At 41.1% G+C, this 23236-nt stretch overlaps 1 protein-coding gene across 5 annotated transcripts in view; it reads left to right on the top strand.

Moving 5' to 3' along the window:
* Positions 1-23236, top strand: part of Cpsf2 (cleavage and polyadenylation specific factor 2) — a 30349-nt gene that overhangs the window by 160 nt on the left and 6953 nt on the right. Inside the window, exons 1-11 of one of the 5 annotated variants that reach the window (XM_052738814.1) lie at positions 64-195; positions 6480-6661; positions 7588-7747; positions 7924-8029; positions 9454-9583; positions 11454-11569; positions 12708-12895; positions 13936-14226; positions 19790-19890; positions 20234-20434; positions 22458-22610. In XM_052738814.1, coding sequence (XP_052594774.1) covers positions 6513-6661; positions 7588-7747; positions 7924-8029; positions 9454-9583; positions 11454-11569; positions 12708-12895; positions 13936-14226; positions 19790-19890; positions 20234-20434; positions 22458-22610 — 1595 coding nt within the window. In that variant the 5' untranslated portion in view covers positions 64-195; positions 6480-6512. Of the gene's footprint in view, positions 1-62; positions 196-6479; positions 6662-7587; positions 7748-7923; positions 8030-9453; positions 9584-11453; positions 11570-12707; positions 12896-13935; positions 14227-19789; positions 19891-20233; positions 20435-22457; positions 22611-23236 lie in introns of those variants that run through there. The other 4 variants (XM_052738815.1, XM_052738816.1, XM_052738817.1 and 1 more) reach the window with 4 other exon arrangements.

Consider the following 23236-nt stretch of genomic DNA (forward strand, 5'->3'; position numbering starts at 1 on the left):
CCCACAGATGGTGTCGCCCGGGTCGTCCCCGCCTCAGCGGCTCGCCTCAGGCCCAAGATGGCGGCCGCCACACAGGAGCTCCCGCCGGCCGCTCTCCGCCGCTGAGCGCGCGCCTGCCCCGCTCGCTCTCGAACCTGGGTTTTACTGGGGGTTGGGAAGGGCCGTGGACGGTGCTGGGGGAGCCTGACCAGGCAGGTGAGGACGGGAAAAAGAAAGGAGCCTTCGGGTCCGGGAGGAGGCCCTCCGGGGTTCCCTCATCGGCCCGGTGTCGCCCTGACGCGCTCCCGCGGTTTCGGTTGCGACCGTCTCCGTGGTTCCTGGAATAAGCGTTCCGCGAGGGGAAAGGAAAGGGACTTTTCCACGGGTCGAAACCTCCGGGTGTTTGTGGCGCTCCTATGGTTCTCCTTTGCTCCTTGCCCTCCCTCTTGTATATTTCTTTGACCTTTCATCCTGTTGGAGCTAAGAGTTAATCCGAGTCCAGCCTGGACCCCTTTCCCTGGTGCCGCGGTACCCCCAAGCCTTCCCTGCCCATCTTGGGTTCAGAGACCACGAGGCCAGCTGCCCTCTTGGCTCCTTAACTTCAAAGACCCTGGAGATGTTTATGCCGCGCCTTGTTAGAATTGTCGCTCTCTGCTTCCACAGTCATTACGTTTCCTAAGACCTCATTCTTACTTTCCTTGTTTACATACTTTTCAGGAAACCAGAGGTCAGGCCAGCTCTAACCCCAGTAGTCTGACCCTCTGTGACTGGGAGAACTTAAGCCACTATCTGCCTGCCCTCTAACCTTTAAACGTTACAACTCCCTTGCCTGTTTCAAAGCCCTTCTTTACCTAAACGACTGAGGGGAGGCTTCTCCCACTCTCTAAGCCCCAGGACTAGTCCAGACCCATCTTTATTCTTAGAGTTTTTGCATACTTCTCATTGGTTGTCCTCAACCGTGCACGATCATTCTTGAGAAAGCAAGTACATATTCGGGATGAAGCAGAGATAGTCAAAATCACTACCCTGGAGGAATTTCACTGCTTTCAGCCTGCATTTATATTGCCGTGAGCCCTATGCTTGGTTTGGGTGATGTAAAGACGATCACTTTTAGACATTCAGTATCTGTTCAGCAAATATTCTTCGTGCCTCCTTTGTGCTAAGTAATCAAGCAACCAACTTTACCTGGGGACAGTGAAAAGGCTGCACCTGAGCCGGATCAAAAGGAATTTGCTAAACCCGGGAAAACAAGGTCACTCTTGCATGCAGGACAGGGATTAAAAACTTGAGAAGGTTGGGCATTGTTAAGGGAGATTTAAAAACAAAAACAAAACAAACAAACAAAAAGACTGAAGGTGCAAATTGGAGGTTGTGAAGAGCTTGTGAGTGGCCTTGATTTCCAGTTTGGATGGTATTCAATAGTTAGCAGGAGGCCCGTGCATACTTGTAGGGAGTGGGCATGGTAAGGGTATGGAAGACCAACCTGAGGCAAGAAAACTAGATGTAATTGCAGTCATTCAGGTAAGGCAACAGGTACCTCCATCAAGGCAGGAGAAGAAAGACTAAGAGAATGAAGTAAATGCCTCATGGGATTCAACTAGTGAGTATTAATTTGCTGGTAGGGGGTGGCTAGCTTTTAGTCTGGGAGACCTCATAATGGGTAACACCATTGCAATCCAGTCTGAGACGTATACATAAAAACAGGATGGTGCTAGCTTTGCTCTTGAGCAGTGGCAAAACCACAATGTTCCCCAGCCTAAAGCATTGATTTTGGAGTCTAGACCTCTGCTATTACAGTCGCCACTAGCCACATGCAGTATTGAGTACTTGAAATGAGGTGGGTCAGAGATGTACTGGAATTTGAAGACAGTACAAAAACAATGTAAACAGACTCGTTAAATGATCACATGTTGAAATGATGACTGTTAAAACATCAGGCTTTACCTCCTTTGACTTTTAAATGTGGCTATGAAAAATCTTAGATTACTTCTGTGAGGGGGCAAAATTTGATCCAGACCCCGAGAGGAGAGTAAACCGATGTCCAGGCAGCTTCCTGTGACTCCTCACCCTACCTACAAGTAGTAACACTGAGTTATTTGTTTTTATTTTTTCCCCTCAGGCAATCGGACATTTTTAAGGGTTTTGGTTTTTTGTTTGTTAATTTTAAACTTTGTGTGTGGGGCATGCATGTACTCAGTGCACAGATGAAGGTCAGAGGCAGCTTGCTGGAGTAGTTACTCTGCTTCGCCATGTGGATACGAGGGATTGAACTCAGGTTCAAGTTAACCACTGAGCTGTCTTGCCAGCCCTGCCTTCAAAGGCTTTTGAGCCAAGGGTAATGTGTGTAGGGATGTTTTAGATTAACCTGGCAGTGGTGTTTCCATTGAGATGAAGGGAGGGAGAGCCGCAGGGGAAGAAACGGAGAAACTAGAATGTAAGGTAATGAGGCCAGACGTTCAGGTGTTGACAGTAGAACAGAAGAGGGATGGTGTATGTCAAGGTGTTCTGAGGGAGAAACAACCCAAAATTGATAGGGGACAAATTGATACTTCCCAGAGAAATAAAGGGCAGACCTTCAGCCTTACCTACTTAGCTAAAAACCAACGAACTGATAAAGAATTATAAAATACAGGCAGGATGAAAGACTAAACTCAGTGAAGTGGAGAGAAGTATTTAGGAGTCTAAACATCTTTTCTTTGTCTGTTCTGTTAGTGTTTGTTCAGTCATGCACATCACCTGCTTTCCTTCAGTACAGACTTGCCTATATCATGCCATCTTCCTGTTAATGAACTTTCTTTTTTGGGGGGGTTTCGAGACAGGGTTTCTCTGTGTAGTTTTGGTGCCTGTCCTGGCTGGCCCTGAGCTAACAGAGATCCGCCTGGCTCTGCCTCCCAAGTGCTGGGATTAAAGGCGTGCGCCGCCGCCGCCCAGCTTGTTAATGAAGTTTAAATGCTTCTTTATTGCCTGTAGAACTAGATCCAGGGTATCCAGGCTCCTTCAGCTGGGCCTTTCCTGTGCATTAGGTCAGTCCGTCTGTCTTTCTGTGTCAGCATGGCAGGCAGAGTTCTTCACTGATCCTCTAGCTTTGTGTTTTGTGTCTTAACTGATGTTATTCCAATCTTTTGAACGTCTTTTCTCTTTCTGCCCTGACCTTATAAATCTTTAATAAGTAATCTTAGTTCTTTTAATAACAGAAGCAATTGAGAATTTTTAAAATTCATTTTCTAAATTGTATATGTAAGCAGGTTATAACCGATTTGGCTCATGATTGTTTTATCACTTTAGTAAATTAACACCTTACAATTGTTTCTCTTTTTAGATATATTATTTTATTTTATGTGTATGAGTGTTTTGCCTGTATATATGTTTGTATGAATGTATGTGCAACATGTACATGCCTGATGCCTTGTTGAGTTTAGGGCTTTGGGTCCCCCTAGAAGTGGAGTTATGGATCATTATGAATCACTGTGTGGGTACTAGAAACAGAACCCAAGTCCTCTATAAGAACAGCAAGTGCCTTTAACTGCCAAGTCATTTCTCCAGCCCCAATTTTTTTTCTTTTTCAAATTTGAATATATAGGGCAAGGCATGATTGTACATTCCTGGAATCCTAGCATTTGAAAGGCTGAGGTCAGGGGAGAAAAAACCAAGGCCATTTGGGCTTTTCAGTTCCAGACCAACCTGGCTTCATAGGAAGAACTTGTCTTAAAAAACAGACAAATAGCCGGGCGGTGGTGGTGTACGCCTTTAATCCCAGCACTCGGGAGGCAGAGCCAGGCGGATCTCTGTGAGTTCGAGGCCAGCCTGGACTACCAAGTGAGTTCCAGGAAAGGCGCAAAGCTACACAGAGAAACCCTGTCTCGAAAAACCAAAAAAAAAAAAAAAAAAAAAAAAAAACAGACAAATAGCTTGGCCAGCTATCTTGAAAATGGTTGGGCCTGAGGGCTGTGGTGCACGCCTTTAATCCCAGCGCTCCGGAGGCAGAGCCAGGCAGATCTCTGAGTTCAAGGCCAGCCTGGTCTACAGAGGGAGATCCAGGAGAGGCACCAAAACTACACAGAGTAACCCATCTTGAAAACAACAACAACAACAAAAAAACAAAAACAGACAAAAGCATGTGCTACTTCTGCTCATGATCTTAGGGAAAGATGTAGAAATTGAAACACCATAATTATAAACAGAAGCAAATTACATTACATCCACAAGACTTTCTTATTTTTTTAAGATTTATACAGAACTTCTGAATGTGTATTTTATCATATCTTCAACTGAGTTATCAGTAAGTAATGAATGTCTGATAAGGATACATACTTACCATAAAGACCTACATGATATTTTCCATCTGTTGAGTCTGGGTCTTTCTGTAAAAGTTTCAATGGGAATTCATTCAGTTATAGCTGCAAGCACTTTGTTTTTTGAGTTCATAATTAAGTAACACTGAGAGCTGAAGTAGATTTAAAGAGTTGGGCATTTAGCTCAATGCTAGATAGAGCACTTGCTTAACATGCATGGGACCCCAAGTTTGAGTTCACGCACTGCTCTCCCCTCAAGTAGAAGTTTTGGAGAAAATATTGCCAGGATTCTCTTCAAAATTGTATTTATAAACATTTTTATAGAGTAGAAAATTAAGCGGGACATAGTGTTGCATGCCTTTAATATGGAGGCAGAGGCAGCACTCTGGAGGCAGAGAGAGGTAGAGCTCTGTGAGTTCAAGACCAGCCTGGTCTATGCGGTGAGTTCCAGGACAGCCAGGGCTATGTAATACCATATCTTAAAAACAAACAAACAAATGATAGAAAATGCATGTGTTATTTCTCATACCTCAAATAGGAATACAGTAAATCAATGTATTTCAGATTTTAACTTACTAGAACAGCTGCTACGTGCTTCTGCCAATTAATGTTATCAAATGGCTCAAGTCTAGGAAGGTGTGATTACCCAGGCCTATGATCCCAGTATTTGGGAAAGGGGAGGCAGGAGGATGAGTTTAAAGTCATCTTTTGCTGCATAGAGAGGCCATCTACATTACATGAGATCTTGTCTCAAAAAGAAAATAAATAAAAGGGAGGCCAGGCGGTGGTGGCACACGCTTTTAGTCCCAGCACTCGGGAAGCAGAGGCAGGCGGATCTCTGGGAGTTCCAGGCCAGTGTGGGCTACAGAATGAGTTCCAGGAAAGGTACAAAGCTACACAGAGAAACCCTGTCTTGAAAAACCAAAATTTAAAAAAAAAAATTAAATAAGCAAAAGGGAGTTGGAACAGTTTAAATGTAGACTCATACATTACCTGCTGAGCCATCTCACTGACTTTTACCAAAAACTTTGTCCTACAAATTTACTACAAAAGAGTATTCATATTAATCTTTTTGGAAAATGTGTAGTAGGTATCCCCATATACATGGCATTGGATTTATGTTGAGTGCCTACTTTGTGTCAGGCTTTGTTTTGGGAATTGGGAACTTAAGATACTGTCAGAATTAATTACAAACAGTAAGATGTTTTTCTGTTGCTTACAATGTAGCACAAGTGTTGTTAATATTAAGCTTCCTGAAAAGTATGTGAGTTTCTGTGAGTATATACATTTACCGTGTGGGTGTGTTGAGGATTGTGGGAGAAAGGAGTGTGGTGATATTGTGTCCCCCAATATATTGTGCATCCTAATAAACTTATCTGGGGTCAGAGGACAGAACAGCCACTAGATAGACATAGAGGCCAGAAAATGGTGGCACACACGCCTTTAATCCTAGCATTCTGAAGGCAGAGATCCATCCGGATCTCTGAGTTCAAAGCCACACTAGAAACAACCAGGTATGGTGACACATGCCTTTAATCCCAGAAAGTGATAGCAGGAAGCAGAAAGGCGTGAGGACCAGGAACTAGAGCTGGTTAAGCTTTAGGCTTTTAGCAGCAGTTCAGTTGAGATTCATTCTGGATGAGGACTCAGTGGCTTCTGGTTTGAGGAAACAGGATCAGCTGAGAAGTTGTTTAGGTAAGGTTAGCTGTGGCCTGTTCTGTCTCTCTGATCTTTCAGCGTTCACCCCAATACCTGGCTCCAGGTTTGTTTTTATTAATAAGACCTTTTGAGATTCCTGCTACAGAGGAGCCATGGTTTTTAATCAGATTCTCAAGAGAGTCCCAAGACCTCTTATACAGAGAAAAATATTTGGAATCTTCTACCCTCTGTATGTGTATATTAATACTAATGTTTTATGGACAGGAGTCCCTAGGTAAGAAAAAGGTAATTAACTTGCCCTGAATCGTGTAGGAGTTGATTGAAGTCTGGATCAGTGATTCCAAAGTTCCCTACTATTCACAGGCCCACCTTGGGGAGCCTCTGAAGGACCTTGTAAACAAGGTTATACTTTTAAATGTGGCTGGGATGGAATGAATTTAACATGCTAGATTTTAATCAGACTCTGGAATTTCGGTGCACTTAAAAATTGAAAAAGTTTGCCTGTTATGTGGACTGTGCTTTATGTTTAATTATATTTTTATTTGTAAGCACCGTTTAGGTAACCATTAGAGGACCAGAAAGATGACATCCATCATCAAATTAACCACCCTCTCTGGGGTCCAAGAGGAGTCTGCACTCTGCTATCTTCTCCAGGTGGATGAGTTTAGGTTTTTGCTGGACTGTGGCTGGGATGAGCACTTCTCTATGGACATTATTGATTCCCTGAGGAAGTAAGTTACAGTTTGTACTTTAAATCAGCTTTAAAAAAACCAGGTCCTCAACTTTTTCTATACTTTTATAATGTCATTCTGATGTTATATACTATTGCTATCATTTTTTTGGTTTACAGTAAGTTTTATTTATGGCAGAAAGCTAAATTGTAACCATTGTAATTTACAAAGTTTTGATTGGCCAGTAAGTTTTGTTTTCGAAATTCAGGAAAACCTTGTTGTTACTTTGCTAGTTGACCACAGAAAGTGTGCTCTTTAATTTTTGGAAAGAGCATGAGTCTGTCAAAACCTGAGGAGAGGCTCAACACTTCCCTGTGAAAGCTCTGTCCTCAATCACATTACCTGACTTTGTGTGTCTCCATAGTCAACATTGTGACTTTACTCTTTGAATGGTATCTACCCCATACAAATATGTCAGAAAAAAAGTTACATTTGCTACATTATTACTATTAATGAATGAAAAAGGAGAACATGAAGCAAAAAAAAAGTCTCTAAGGCATCTCCTTTAATCCTGTTGCCCTTGAGCCACTATGCTTTGGTGGTTAATGATATTTATGACAATTGTCATTTTATTTTGTCATAAAGCTAGAAAACTGAAGCAAAGTCAGTACCAACTATTTGAGCATTTAAATATCGCCCTTTAACAATTTCCTCAATTCCAAGCTGATTTCCTAACTTTAGTAGCATAGGTAATACCCATTCAAGATCAACTTAAATGTGGTGTCTACAGTTTCCCTTTGAAGTGGCTTAAAGCACAGTGGATACTGTAACAGTAGTAATTACAATTCATCGGTGTCACAGTCTTAGCCCTGGGGTCTGCTCTCTACCTCAGCCAGCCTTGAGTCTAAAGCAGGGGAATCACGACGGCGCTTCTGCCTTTTATGCTTAAAGAGCTGATGGAGCTGCCCTCTTGGTTATGTTCACAGGCACGTTCACCAGATTGACGCGGTGCTCCTGTCTCACCCTGACCCTCTCCACCTCGGTGCCCTTCCATTCGCTGTGGGGAAACTGGGTCTGAACTGCGCCATCTATGCTACAATTCCTGTTTATAAAATGGGGCAGATGTTCATGTACGATCTTTATCAGGTGAGTGAAGCAGTTAACACGGGGGGTGCTTCTGTGCTCCACTATGCTACAATCCCTGTTTATAAAATGGGGCAGATGTTCATGTATGATCTTTATCAGGTAAGTGAAGCAGTTAACAGGCGGCTTCTGTGCTCCACTCATGATCATTTTTAACCTTGGCTTGTGTTTTTCTTTAGTCTCGACACAATACCGAAGATTTTACTCTCTTTACATTAGATGATGTGGATGCAGCCTTTGATAAAATACAGCAGCTAAAATTCTCTCAGATTGTGAACTTGAAAGGTAATGTAGTAAATTGATGAACTGATGGAGTAGAAGTTCTGTTGTTTTCTTTTTTCTTTTTGTTTTTAGCTTTTTAATTTTTACAGTGCTGGGATCCAACCCAGAGCCTCACTTATGCTAGCTGGGCAAGGAATCTACCCTTAGCCACATTCTACCCAGCCTGGAGTAATGAGTGAGTTGCCTTCTGAAAAGTACTGAGAGGACTTCATAATGCAAATTATAGTCACTGTGGTGTGGGAATAAAAGTTAGCACTTTCTGCCTGGCCATGGTGGCGCACGCCTTTAATCCCAGCACGTAGGAGGCAGAGGCAGGCAGATCTCTGAGTTTTGAGGCCAGCCTGGTCTACAGAGTGAGTTCCAGGATAGCCAGAGCTACACAGAGAAACCCTGGAGGAGATGAGGGTGGGATTAGCACTTTCTACCTGGAATTTCCATTAGAATTTCAAAATATTTCAGACTAAATACTAACAATATGTTAACAGCTTGGATGTCCTCATAGCTGGGTGGGAAACAGTAATAAATGAACAAAGCTAATATGTCTGGATCCTCCTTGTAGCTTCCAGTTAGGTTCAGGAGACAAAGTGACTCAGAACCCTAAATGTAATAACTGTAGCAAACGAAGTACTTGGACAGCATAGTGGAAAATTTATTACTTAATAAGGATATCAAATACCAAGTCTGCAAGAGGGAATCCTGTTACAGATGTTCTTAAATGTGAACTCTGGCATTAAAAACATGGCACAGTAGCTAGTGTGGTGGCTCATGCCTGTAACCCCAGTGCTTGGGAGGCCTGAGAGAAGGATCATGAGTTCAAGGCCCATTTAGGATACACAGCAAGTTCAGGCAGCCTGGACTGTACGTAGTGAAATCCTACCTAAAAAATAAAAATAGAAAAGCAGTCGATGCTAATGATTAAGCCAAAAAATGACTGTTAATGGAATAGTCTTAGTTTTTGTTCGGTTTAGTAAATTCTTTACCATAATGAGGTTTGAATTGCTATTCCATCAGTTAGATTAACAGGTGTAGAAACAACTTGGCAATTATTTGTGCAATACAAATATCAAAACTTAGTCCTGGGAATGTAGTGTAGTGGTGTTTGCCTGGTGTGCGTACATCCTAGGGCTCAGTCCGTATCACTACAAATACAACGTATAGTTGATGCTGAGTAATGGTGTGCTGGCTCTCTAACCCAGTATTCCTAAGCACAGCTGGACACTCTGGGGGAACGCCCAATGAAATGAGAACAGTTGTCTCCAATAAGGGAGTAGAGTAGCTGGAGACAGGAGAGGAGGCTTTCTTTTCACTGTAAGCGTTGTAACATCTGAAGTTTGCACCAATGAACATGCTGTTAACATAACCTAGAAATACATCTGTCCTTGGGGTTGTAAAAAAAATCTGAGTATTGTCACTATCTTGTTATGTAGGCAAAGGCCATGGTTTGTCTATCACACCCCTGCCAGCCGGTCATATGATAGGAGGGACAATATGGAAAATAGTCAAAGATGGAGAAGAAGAAATTGTTTATGCCGTTGACTTCAACCACAAGAGGGAGATGTAGGTATATCTCCACACGTGCTAAAAGCAATGCGGTTACTGTTTCATTCACTGAAGGGAAAATTAGAAGCAACTTTTTGTTTTTTCATCAGAACTCTATAGCAATTTAAAAATGTCAAATACTAAGCCGGGCGGTGGTGGCGCACGCCTTTAATCCCAGCACTCGGGAGGCAGAGCCAGGCGGATCTCTGTGAGTTCGAGGCCAGCCTGGACTACCAAGTGAGTTCCAGGAAAGGCGCAAAACTACACAGAGAAACCCTGTCTCGAAAAACCAGAAAAAAAAAAAAAAAAAAAAAAAATGTCAAATACTAAGTATTTTCATTGTAGAGCTTTAAACTTTTTATATATCAATATCTATTCTATGAAGCAGGTATTTCCCTGGAGGTGTTTAAAAGTAGTGAATTTTTATACATTAAATTATATTTTATATGATCTTGACTTATTTCTTAATAGAAATTTGTGACTTCTTGTCTTTGGGGGCTGGGTAGTAATTACCATCTAATTTAATGATATTTGATGACAGATTTCCTTTTAAGGGGAATATGATGGTTATAATTTTATATTATTCATTTGATATTCAGAAAAATAGTGTAAATTTTATGTGTGTGTTCACTGTCCTACAGGCTTCCTTTGCTACATCTGTACATTAAGTTCATGGCTATTTTGTGTTAGATTGCAGTCATCTTAAGATCTTTATATTAAGGAACATTGAGGACTAACAGATTGAATTTATACTTGTAATCATGGGATGAGAAGGTTGGAAAACTGAGTAAATGTTGAATGAATTCAACCACTTTAGGAAGCACAGCAATAAATTATAGGCGGGTTTAGAATGAACTAGAAAAGGAAGCAGTGTTGCTGTGTCCAGTCTGACTTGGAAGAGACTTACAAAAGAAGACTGATAAATTTGCTTATATACAGATTTAAACTAAAACAGTAACCTACACTATAAAACCATTAAACCAGGGGAAATACTGTAACAATTAGCCAAAGGTTTACATACCTATAAGACTAGGGATGTCTCAAGAAATTAAAAATACACTAATTGCAAAATGGGCAAGCATTAGTCAAAAAGAGAATGTTGAAAAAGTATGTATTACATTTTAAAATATTAGATATGTTTACATTATTTTAAAATATTGATAGCCTTCTAGGAAGAATTGAGCTTGTCAGTCTTGGTGGTTGAGCCTTTCTGGAAAACCATTGACACTAGTTGTATATACATTTCAAGGAATGTGTCCTAAAGAAATAAAAAATACAGCTGGGGTGGTGGCACGCCTCTGTAATCTCAGTACTTGAGAGATGGAGGCAGGAGGATTGGGACTTCAGAAACATCTCTTTCAAAAATAAAGTGGTGAAAAGGTGACTTAAACAGGTAAAAATAAATGATCAGATAAATACAATATAGTACAGATAAAATGGAAAGTTTTTACAATTGCGAGCTGGATACCTTTATACATGCCTAGCTATTGGGAGGCTAAGGTAGGAGGATTGTGTCATCACCTGGGCTGCTATAGCCTATTTCTTTAGAAACAAATGCCAGGCAGAAAGTTTTTACAATTTCTAAAAGTTAAGTTTAGAAAAAAAATGTTAATGTTATGGGAAAGGCCAGAAGATAGAAATAAATATATAGGAATATATATGGGATGTCTGTTCTAAATACATTTTTAGATACACAAGAAAATTTGTGTGTTTAGAAGGATATGTCCAATATATCATAGCACTGAAGTGGTCCTCTGAAACATTTTTACTTTCCTCCTTTATAATTGGGGGTGGGGGGTGCTTATAAAGCAGTTACTTTTGTGATAGGTGAAGCTATCACTGTTCATTTGAAATGACAGGTATTCTTCATCTTTAAACTTTGTTATAGCCACTTAAATGGATGTTCCCTGGAAATGCTAAGCAGACCCTCTCTACTTATCACAGATTCATTTAATGCTACATATGTGCAGCCTAGAAGGAAACAGAGAGATGAGCAACTCCTGAGTACGTATGTCTAGTATTCTATTGGAATAGCTGTGGACGTGTGTGCAGATAGCAATTACTGCTTGTTCTATTTAGCTATGTCATAAGAGATTAGCTAACTCTAATAATTTTCTAATTATACTTTATACATTTATACAGTGTGTGTATGTATATGTGTATGCTTGCCACAGAGTACATGTAGAGGTCAGAGGACAACTTGTGGAAGTCAGTTCTCTCCTCCCACCATCTGGGTCTCGGGATTAAACTCAGGGCATCAGGTTTGGCAACAAGTGCCTCAACCCACTAAGCTATTTTGCTGGCCCCATAATTCCTGTGGTGTTTTGTTTTGTTTTAAGAAATGTTAATGTGACCATGTTGAGATGCTCCCTAAAGGTTGGCTTCCTATACCACTCAGCATGTAGATAGCTCCCCCAGGCATTCACTGGTCTCTGTATAACGTGTGTGTGTGTGTGTGTGTGTGTGTGTGTGTGTGTGCAGTATGTGTGTATATATATCAGAAAAACTGAAAGTGAGCCCAAGAGAGAACTGGAAGTGTGCAAGGTCTGCTGGCTGGGTGCTGCTTGTTCTGTTCTGACAGAGTTATCTTGATTTTACTGAGGCGCCTCTGAGCCCTCACCTCTCGCTTCAGCTTTGACTCATTCTGCTGTGCTTTGTGTTATTTTTTGTAAGCCATATGTGATGGCAACAGGAAAGCTGGGTTCCACTTTTAAACGTGTGAGCAAGCACTCTCATCTGTCTACTTAACAATTCACTAACTTTAAGAAGCGCCTCAATTCGTGTGTGTGTGTGTGTGTGTGTGTGTGTGTGTGTGTGTGTGTGTTTGCTTGCTTGCTAGGTAGAGTTTGCTTTTACCCCACACTTCAAGCTGACTTTGAGAACAAGGACATCTATTGCTAAAGATGATTTTCTTCTTGGAAGGGAACATGTTCTGTGTTTTATTCTACGTGCATGCATACAAAACATGTATCATTTTTATTCCTAGAAAGATATACTTAACCAAGTCAAAAGTAATTGTGTTGATCTGAACAAATACTTTTTATATGTGTCCTAGTAATTACTTATGCAGTCTTTATCAGAGATGCTGGGAAATTTTATTGCAAAGCACATGTGTTATAGGGATCTTCTGTTCTTGTTTAAGCAAATGTCCTGGAAACTCTTCGGGGTGATGGAAACGTGCTAATAGCAGTGGACACAGCAGGCAGAGTTCTGGAGCTTGCTCAACTTCTTGACCAGATTTGGAGAACTAAAGATGCCGGATTGGGTGTTTATTCACTGGCACTCCTGAATAACGTCAGTTATAACGTGGTGGAGTTTTCTAAGTCACAGGTTTGTTCTTATGTGACATTGAGTAAAGAGGTTAAATGTAGTATCTCTTTTTCTTGTTGTTTTGTTTTTGTTTTTTGAGACAAGGTTTCTCTGTGTAGCTTTTGGAGCCTGTCTTAGAACTCACTCTGTAGACTAGGCTGGCCTCGAACTCACAGAGATCCACCTGCCTCTTCCTCCTGAGTGCTGGGATTAAAGGCATGCGCCACCACTGCGTGGCTCATCTTAATTGCCCTTCAGATATTTTCTGCAGTTGATAAAAACAGCAGCTGAATGTTAACTGTTTACTGTCCTGTGTTCTTCACATATGTTATTTCACTTAAGCATAAAGTTTCTATTTTTGTCTCCTTTTTACAGGTTAAGCAAGTTGCTTGTTTTCTAACTCTTGGTTTTCTGATCTATAAAATGGGGGAAAAAATCAATTCTAGAATCTTTTTTTGTTGTTGTTTTTTTCCGAGACAAGGTTTCTCTGTATTGTCTTGGTGCCTGTCCTGGATCTTGCTCTGTAGACCAGGCTGGCCTGGAACTCACAGAGATCCGCCTGGCTCTGCCTCCCAAGTGCTGGGATTAAAGGCGTGCACCACCACTGCCCAGCATCATTATTCTTAAAATGAGTTCTTTCTCTCCAAAGATACATGGATACATGGGTTCCAATATTCATTTAGAACAACATTCTCTTCTCAGGAATAAGTGAAACACTGTAAAATTGTTGTCTATTGAGACAGGGTTTCTCTGTGTAGCCCTGGCTTTGGAACTCAATCTGTAGACCAGGCTGGCCCCAACTCCTGCTTCTGCCTCCCGAGTGTAAGAATTAAAGGCAGGCAACACCACACTCAACAAAATTGGATTTTTTGTTTTGTTTTGTTTTTTAAGGATTAAAAACTGGAGTAGGAGAATCTAATGGGGAAAAGAAGCTACTTGTCCAAATGGCACAAATTTAATCAACTAGTGGAGGAAACGACTTAAAATTTTATTATTATTGTTAAATATCTCACACATAGGGCATTTTCTAATTATTGTCATTTTCCCCCTCCTTGTATTAGGTAGAATGGATGAGTGATAAATTGATGAGATGTTTTGAAGACAAAAGAAATAACCCATTTCAGTTTCGCCATCTCTCTCTGTGCCATGGTCTTTCTGACTTGGCTCGAGTTCCAAGCCCCAAAGTTGTACTTGCCAGCCAGCCTGACCTGGAGTGTGGATTCTCAAGGGACCTTTTTATTCAGTGGTGTCAGGACCCTAAAAACTCAATCATTCTAACCTATAGAACAACTCCTGGGACTTTAGCACGTTTCTTGATTGATAATCCTTCTGAGAAAGTTACAGAAATAGAGGTAAGCACTTGTATTCAAACTTTAAATTTGTTATATTATCTGGCACTGGCTCCAGTTAGTGCTGCCTGTATACATATGAGTGTGCGTGAAGCCATCTACTGAAGCATAGGCAGCATGCTTGTGCTGTATCCCCAAAGAAAAATGATCTCCCCACCTCAGCAGCCATCACCTGCCAGTAGCTCTTCAGCTCGAGGTGGGTCTACCTATGCCAGAGATTTGACTGGCTTGATCGTATGCAGGTAACCACAGCTGCCATGAGTTCTGAGTGCAGCACATATTATACCCAGAAGACAGCATTTCACAGCTCTTAACGTCCATCCTGTCCCATCCTCCAGCTCTTACGTCCTTTCTGTCTCCTCTTCTGCTGTGTTCCCTGAGCCTTGGAGGTGCAGGGCAGTTGGTACAGCTCTCCTGTCTAGGGCTTAGCACTCACAGTCTCAGTTGACCAGCAAAGAGTCTCCATTAACTGCTGTCTATTGCAAAAAGCTTCTTTCCCCAAGGTTGAGAGCAGCATTAATCTATGGATATAAACATAAGTATTTAGAAGGCAGTTTGGCAACATGACCATATATCAAAGCAACAGTAAGTTCCCCACAGTGGCCACTGACCTCTCTAGTCAGAGCTTTTGACCAGGTTTAGTATTGCCTGTTATGAATTCCCTCCTGTAGAACATGCCTCAAATCCAGTCAGTTGGTTAGACCCATAACAGTCATGCCACTATTGCACCAGTGGCCACACTCAAGGAGATAATCTTTTACTGCTTTTGTACCTTGGTTCAGTATACTTACTCTATATCATAGTCTTCAACCCATTTTTCCTTTGCAACTCATACTGTCAGTCATGATGATTTCCTAATCCTTGTTTTAGGCATTTATTAATCTTCCTGTGACGTTTATTTCCCATGCTAAAACCGAGGACCTTGCCCATGATAGGCAGGCAATTCTGCCACTGAGCTACACTCCCAGCCCCGTTACTGACTCTTGACCTTCATTCTTCAAGCAGAGAACAACTTTCTGGAGTCCTTTCTTTCCTTCCCCCATGATGGTCCTGAGGATTAAAAATAGGTCATCAGGCTTGGCAGCAAGCACCCTTACACACTTTAACTATCTTTATAAAGAAAACACACACACACACTCACACACACGCACACACGCGCGAACGCACGTTTTACTTTTTAGTTTGTGTGTTCATGTATACATGTGCCCTAGGCAATCAAAGCCTTGGTCTCTTTTTTTTTTCTCTCTCTTTCTGTTTGTTTGTTTGTTTATGAGAGTCATTAACTCTGGCCAGCCTGGAGCTCACAGAGATCCACCTGCCTCTACCTCCTGCGTGCTGGAATTAAAGATGTCTTCACACCCAGGCCCTGTCCATTTCCTAATGGTCTTTGTCCGCTCTGCCTAGGCTGCTCCCCTGTCTGCTTCAAGTGTGTGAGTCTGATCTTAAGCTGCCTTTCTCTAACTCCTGTGTCGGCAGCTTGTCAGTCCCATTGGGTCTTTCAGTTCATTAACGCCCCCCTTTACCATGCATTGTCCTATTAGCATAGAGACAGTGCCCCGTGATTAAACACCGTGCAGGCACTGTTAGCAAGCCTACCTTTCCTCTCGCCTGGCCACACCTTTGCCCTAGTGTGTGCCTGTGTTCAGGCAGCTTTACGCCATGTGAGTTCAACAGGAGCAGTAAACAGATTTCCCTTCATGTTGAGACCTCACCTCGGAAGGGCACCAACTGTAGCATTTAGCATTCAACAGGATGTTCATTTTCTCATTCCTCAATAAGCCAACCTTTGCCTTCTTTCCTTCCAGTGTTCCACAACTAACCTATCGTCATCCCTAGCACAGACCTTGTCTGGAATTTAACAGAGAAGTAGAAAGGATCAGTCAGGAATTCCTGTCCTACCACTAAATAAATACACTAACCCACCTCTGCACCTTCATCCCAAGACAGCCAGCAGAACAGCCAAGATGTGGAAAGATTTTGCTTAAGAACCAAGCCATCAAACTGTCTGTTTTCCACAGCTGGTATTGTTGACAGAAGTCCATAGCCATCATTTCAAGTGGGTTGGCTAGTAACTGCAGGACTATGCATAGTTTTAGATGGCCATTTTGTATTTTATCCTCATAGCAGCATTTGAAGGAATATTTGTGGAAAGCTATGTGGTGTCCTTGTCTTTTAAGTCATTTAAGAAAAGCATCATTATCCGCAACTAAAGTCCGATAAGTATTCACTAACTACAGCATTGCTGATAAGGATTCCATGCAAGCATATCAAAATAAAATACTGCCTTGGGTTATTTAATAGCTTAGAAATACCAAGTTAAAATAACTCAGAAGTACTTAAAATGGTTTCATGAGAGATGAAATGCTGAATTTGAAAATTTTAATTACTAGAAACTCAATTAAGGTTGATATGCCATTGAGGAATTAAAAGGACATTAAAAGTTTGGAGAAAAAGAAAAAGAAAATGATATTCCAAAGCATCCTCTTGATATCAGAAACAGCAGAAACAAAGTGAGAGGCTTTAGTTTAAAAGGCTCCTTAGTGTGCTCAGGTCCTGTCCCCACTTCCCTTCTCTCCCATCACTTTGTATGGTCCCAGCCATCTGTCTCTGCTTCCAGAGTGCTGGGATTACAGGGTGTGCGCCACCACACCGGGCAAGCACCCACTTTTCTGACTTAGGTACATCCTCACACTCTTGTTCATTGTACCATTTAGCCCTGGCAGTTCTTCTGGCTATAGGGGAGTGTCTTGGTTTTACCCTGGTTTTTCCTTGTCATTTCAGTCTGTTTAAAGGGCCTCTACTATGAATCTAAAAGAGCTATCTGGTTACTTACAACCTTGAATTATTTTTCTTAGTGTCCATTACCACGTGTTCCTTGTTTGTTGTCTTCTTTTTGCTGCCAAATTAAATAAAGTTCCAGAAGAACAGGGACCTTCCTAGTGGCTGGGGTAGTGCTAATGCACTGGTGACCCTCAGTGAATGTGCTGGTTGCTATCATAATGACAAGAGAGAGTTCATAACAGGCCAATCTTCTGACGCATTAGCGTTTATCGTGGGTCTGTTTTCATGTACGTACAGTGCCCTAGGAAGTTAAGCCTTGTTCATTTAGAAAGAGCGAAGCTAGTAATTGAAAACACAAAAAAGGTGAACAAAGAGCAAACTGGAGGTTTATATTAGGAAAAGACATGATTTGGAGTGATACTGTGAAGGTGGAGAAGAATGTATCTTAGAGTTGATTGTTCTGGAAACTACTTATGAATATCACAGTTAATTTCAGATCTCAGAAATGGAATATAGAACTGAGACAAAATTTGTTTAATTATTTATTTTTTTGCGATGTGGTCTTGTTATGTAGTCCAGCCTGGCCTAAAACTCATTTCTCCCTCCTGAGGCTCCTAGGTTCTGAGATACAGGCTTGAGCCACCACACCAGGCTAAGAACAACATTTTCAAGAGGTACAAGTTAAATCAGGGAATTAAATACTTAATTACAATTTAATTTTTGTCCAAAGTATTTATGTAAGTTGCTAACAGTTTATAATTTTAAAACACATTTCAAGTAAGCCAAGAGCCAGATGTGAGATGCCACATTTGTTAATGTTCATCACTTGATTTTGGTTTAATTTTTATTTTGAGATAATTTCAAATGTAACCAAAAGTTGCAAAAATAGTGTGAATACTCCAGCACCCCAGTTGTCGAGGTTTTAGCTGGGTTTGCTATATCAAATCTTGTATCTACACAGACACAGTTTTACACACACTTTTTTTTTCTCTATATCATTGGAAAGAAATGGCAGTTATTCCAGCATTTCTTCAGTAGTACCACAGTGTGTATTGTGTGGAAACAAGAGCCACTGAAAACAGGAGATAAACACTGACACCATACTACCTTTTAATCCGCTGACCCTGCCAACTTTAGCTGGTTGGCACAACAGTATCCTTTTTAATTACCTGTTCCAGTTTTGTCTGTGATCCTACCCAGGAGTACATGTTGCATTGAGTTGTTATGACTTGACACTTAAAAATTATTAATAATTTTAGGTTAGCATGCAAAGTGGTGAGTTTCACTGTGGCGTTTTGATGTACAAGTGTGCCATTGCACTTCGTTCTCTTTGTCCCTGTCCCCTGCCCCACTAGCTCCCTTCTTCCCCCAAATAGTTCCTTTTTCTGCTCTTGGCAAATGTATTCCATTACTGTCTGTTTCTCCTCTCACATTTCTTCCTCCTTTCTCATGACCCCCCCCCCCCCATATATAAATACATATATACACACAAAAATTTAGGCTCTGTTTACGTTAAATATTTTCGCATTATTTTATGTATATGGATGGTTTGTCTGCATATATGCCTGCACCATGTGCATGCCTGGTGCCCATGGAGGCCAGAAGAGGGTGTTGGATGCCCTGGAACTGCAGTAACAGACAGTTGTGAGCTGCTGTGTTGGTTCTGAGAACTGAACCCAGATCATCTGGAAGAGGAGTCAGTTCTCTTAGCCATCTCTCCAACCTCTGGGGTTCTTTGGTTATGTTTTAATTTATTTTTTATCTGAGTTCTGTATACACATGGTACACACATGGAAGTCAGAGCTCAGACAACTTTCTGGAGTCCATTCCTCCCACAGTGGGTTCTGGACTTGGAGCATATGTCATGAGGCCTTCTTGACAAGTGCCTTTCCCCACCGAGCCACCTCACCAGCCCCAGGGTTCTCTAGCTTTTAAGGTACTCTGAGGACAAGAGAATGAACTGCTACTAATTCAGTTGTTCCACATGGATGAATTTGCTAGTTTTTTTTATTTTCAACATTACTATTATATACTTTTTAAAAATATCTCTGTTCTAGAAATAGGAAGAACTGCATCCAAAGACAAGCACTTTTTTATTTTTAGTTGTTAGCAAATTGTCTTCTAACAGTTTACTGATAGTACCTGCTGGAAACAGCTGAAGGTATCCCTTCTCCAGGTAGGCATTTCCAGTCTTGCAAATTAAAGTGTGTTAACTTTTATGTGTTGCCTGTGTCAACAACCATTGATAAACTTAGTCATCTATCCATGGCTATAAGCTATCCATGTTTCTTAGTTTTTAAATTTCCTCTACGTATTTTGTCCTTTTTGATGTATTATCTCTTTCTTGATCTGGGGAGTTCTTAGGAAAATATAGATTCTGACAGTCAGTACAGCCAATATTTTCACCTTTTCTTTTAGTTCTGTGAAATTTAAAATATAAAAGATGTTTTATCTTCTCCATGTTGGATAATTAATTATTCACTCTTTCTTTAAGACTTTTAGCCTTGGGGCTTTATGTGGCTTTTCTACTTCAAATTATAAAAATACCTAACTGCTTCCTTCTCCCAGTTGACTGGTGTATTTTAGCCAGTTTGATTTAAATCCATCTTCTCTAATAGCTCAATTTTAGTACTAATCTAAATAAGATCTCTAAGTCGGTGTCGTGGAAGCCTGATTAATTTCAGATGAGAATTAAAGGGCATGGGTCACTTTAGAGGAGCGAGGTATCTCACCCTGCTGCCCAACTCTCCTGACACTGCCTTTTCTTTTGTCTGTTCTCCATTAGCTGAGGAAACGCGTGAAGCTTGAAGGGAAAGAACTTGAAGAATATGTGGAGAAAGAGAAACTAAAGAAAGAAGCTGCTAAGAAACTTGAACAGTCCAAAGAGTGAGTCACTCACCTAAAGAGTAATTCATAAGGCTAAGTCTGCAGATGATGGAAAAAGAAAACATTGTAGGATTCAAACATTCAGTGGAAACAACTTAAATTTCCTTAGGACTTTGTGACTTTTATTAAACTTTTCAAATGGCAAAAGTAAAATCCTTTTAGTGCTAATAATACCAATTTATTAAGGAAGTTAATGTTAGGTTTTTACAAAACATTGATCCACATATACCAACTATCATGATTTGGGTTAAGGTTGGAGAATAATTCATTCATAGTTTTATAAATATTCAGTCAAACTGACTTAGGGACATTATGACCCTGCTGTGTTCCCAAATCCTCCTAGGGCAGATATCGACTCCAGTGATGAGAGTGACGTGGAAGAAGATATCGACCAGCCTTCGGCTCATAAGACAAAGCATGACCTAATGATGAAAGGGGAAGGCAGTCGCAAAGGCAGCTTCTTCAAACAGGCCAAAAAATCCTACCCCATGTTTCCTGCCCCAGAAGAGAGAATTAAATGGGATGAATATGGAGAGATCATCAAGTATGTGAGCAAAACAAACACTTTGGGCTCAGTGAATTTGCTCTCTGGTCACCGTGTGCTTTGCTCCCGAGTGTCTTGGCTTGAAAGATACAGGAGGCTTCTAATTTGAAGCATAAAAATAGAAGCGTTGAGGGGCATCTTGAGAATTAGTAGTAAAGAGAGTATGGTTTCATTACTCAGTTGCATGAAAGATTTTAAGAAAGATGATTTAGACATCCTTTCTCTGATTAAGAAGGGACATGTTGTGGAGAAAAAACTTGTTGGTGATTGTATTTATTTGGGACATGACTTCTGATGCTTTTGGCTATAAGGGAAATATGAGATAAAGGGTGGAACCATGAAAAATAGCTGAAATCACATGCTCGAGCTGCAATTTTGAAAACACTGCTAACCTGAGTAAAGGTCTCCCAGGGTTCCCTCTGCTTCCGCAGAAACTGTCAGGTACTTCTGCCTACTGTGCAGTGTCTGACACTCTTAGTTCTTCCTGCTTCCTCTCAGGTTTTCCTCTTCCCCTCCCTCTTTGGCTATACATAGGTATACTTAAGTGTCTCTCTCTTATTTACACTTATTTACCGCTTGTAGCCAGGACTATAAGCATGGACTTTGTACTTACCTACTACTTCCATAATGCTATTGAGCAGGTGGTAGACTTAGATCATTCTTGGCTTACTTAGGAAAGTTCCATGGTCTACATAGCCCTCTAAAACAACCAAGAGAAACAGCACTGGAAACGACACTGGTGTTTGTTTAGTTTCATTTGATAAGTGACCAGTCTGCTGCCTACTGGGGTGTGTGTGTGTGTGTGTACCTTGTATACATGTGTGCGTGTGGAGACCAGAGCACAACTTTCAGGAGTCAGTTCTTTCATTGCACTGTAGGTTCTGGAGATCAGGCTCAGGTTGTCAAGTTGGGCAGCAACTTACTTAACCCACTGAGCGATCCCACTGCACTGGACACTGCTCTTCAGATTGACTGTCCTGAGAAACAGGGGGATACAAATGAAATGTTGTAGGAAGTTTTAGTCGTTGTTGCTTTGGTTCTTTTGGGGGGTTGGGGTGGGGCTCTAGGGCTTTCCGGGCCTTGTACATGCTAGGCAGTATTCTATCACTGAGTTACACTCCAGCCTGTGAGGCTTTGTTTTTAAGGTCTCTAGCCTGGAATCATACTAAATGTGCTTTAAGTGGTTGTTACCGCTATTGTTATTCTGTGGTTTACAGTTGGAGATGTTGCCCTGGGGAATAAGAAGCTGTAGCAACGTGGCTGTTAGAGAATAGAGCCTGGGTTCTCAGAGAGGAGTGAGACTGGACTAGAAAGTTAGAAAGGTGATCACAGGGTGTTAGAGAGAGAATTGTAAAAACAGGTATCTCCCTCTTTTCAGTAATGCTCACACGGAGAACTTTGTTTTTGGGCATGCACACATACACTCACACTAATAAGTAAGTTATAAAAAGAGTACAACACCATGGGGTAGTGGTGGCACACGCCTTTAGTCCCAGCACTCGGGAGGTAGAGGCTGGTAGATCCCTGTGTTCGAGGCCAGCCTGGTCTACAAAGATAGTTCCAGGACAGCCAGGGCTACAAAGAGAAACCCTGTCTCAAAAAAGAAAAGAAAAAGGCAAAAAAGTACAGGGTCAGGTTTCAAGGGTGCTTGTTGCTCCTTACAGCCATTCAGATCTTCTCTTGACGTGTTAGGGGTTCTCAGTGGTCTACAGCGTCCTCAAAGAGCACTCTTGGGCTAGGGATGTAGCTCAGGAATAGCGTGCTTGCCTAGCTTGTGCAAGGTCCTGGGTTCAATCCTTAGTGCTGCTAGCTAAATAATTAAATATCACTCTTCAGTGGTTATGAAAACATTATACATGTAATCATCTGATGATTGATATCATGTATTAATTAGCTTTGAGTTAAATGAGTAAGTCTTAAAATGCACAAGGAGTCTTTAAATTATGCCACCTATTAGTTGGTTGCATATGTTACATAATGTTAGCATGCCTTCCACATGTCTAATTAGAGACTTGCTGTTTAGGCCAGAAGATTTCTTAGTGCCAGAACTTCAAGCTACTGAAGAAGAAAAAAGCAAATTGGAATCTGGTTTGACAAATGGAGACGAGCCCATGGATCAGGACCTGTCTGACGTTCCCACCAAGTGTGTTTCTGCAACAGAGTCTATTGAGATCAAGTAAGTGCCTTTGTGGGGTTTGGAGATGAGGCTAGAATCTACCGTTTCAACGCTTGAATTATATAACTTGTATTGTTTCAAAAGTGAAATTTCAACAGAGCCTCTAGTGAGTTCATGCTTTTAAAATTCCCTTTTCAGTGAAAAGACCTGTGAAGTATGGTGGTATTTTCATTGATGATTCTCGAATACCAAAGTAATTGGGTTAGTGGTAGTTTGAGGAAGGAGCTGAACATTAAATTGTACATTTATATGAAGACACATTATTTCTGGCCTTTCTAATAAGTCTAGTAGCAGGTAGGAGAACAGTGCAGCTGAGAAACTAATTCTTCTGCGTTACTGCTTGGTTCATGAACTGTCCTCCTTGACTTAGACATTCTAATGCTTGGGAGTAGAAAGTTTATCAGGACCAGGAGTAGTTAAGAAACGCTTTCCTTTCCTATATAATACAGTTAGTACTGCCAAGGAGTGATAATTCAGAATGTGAATCATCAGAGAACAACTGGTCTTTTGTCCAGTGACATCGTTTGTATATATTCTTGGGATACATACTGTGACATGCATTTCACAATTTCCCCTTACATAGTTGTATGCATTTCTTTCCTGATGGTAAGAGCCTAGTTTTGGAA

This window comes from Peromyscus californicus, unplaced genomic scaffold (genome assembly GCF_007827085.1).
Source record: "Peromyscus californicus insignis strain IS unplaced genomic scaffold, ASM782708v3 Scaffold_15__1_contigs__length_86483966, whole genome shotgun sequence".
NCBI lineage: Eukaryota > Metazoa > Chordata > Mammalia > Rodentia > Cricetidae > Peromyscus > Peromyscus californicus.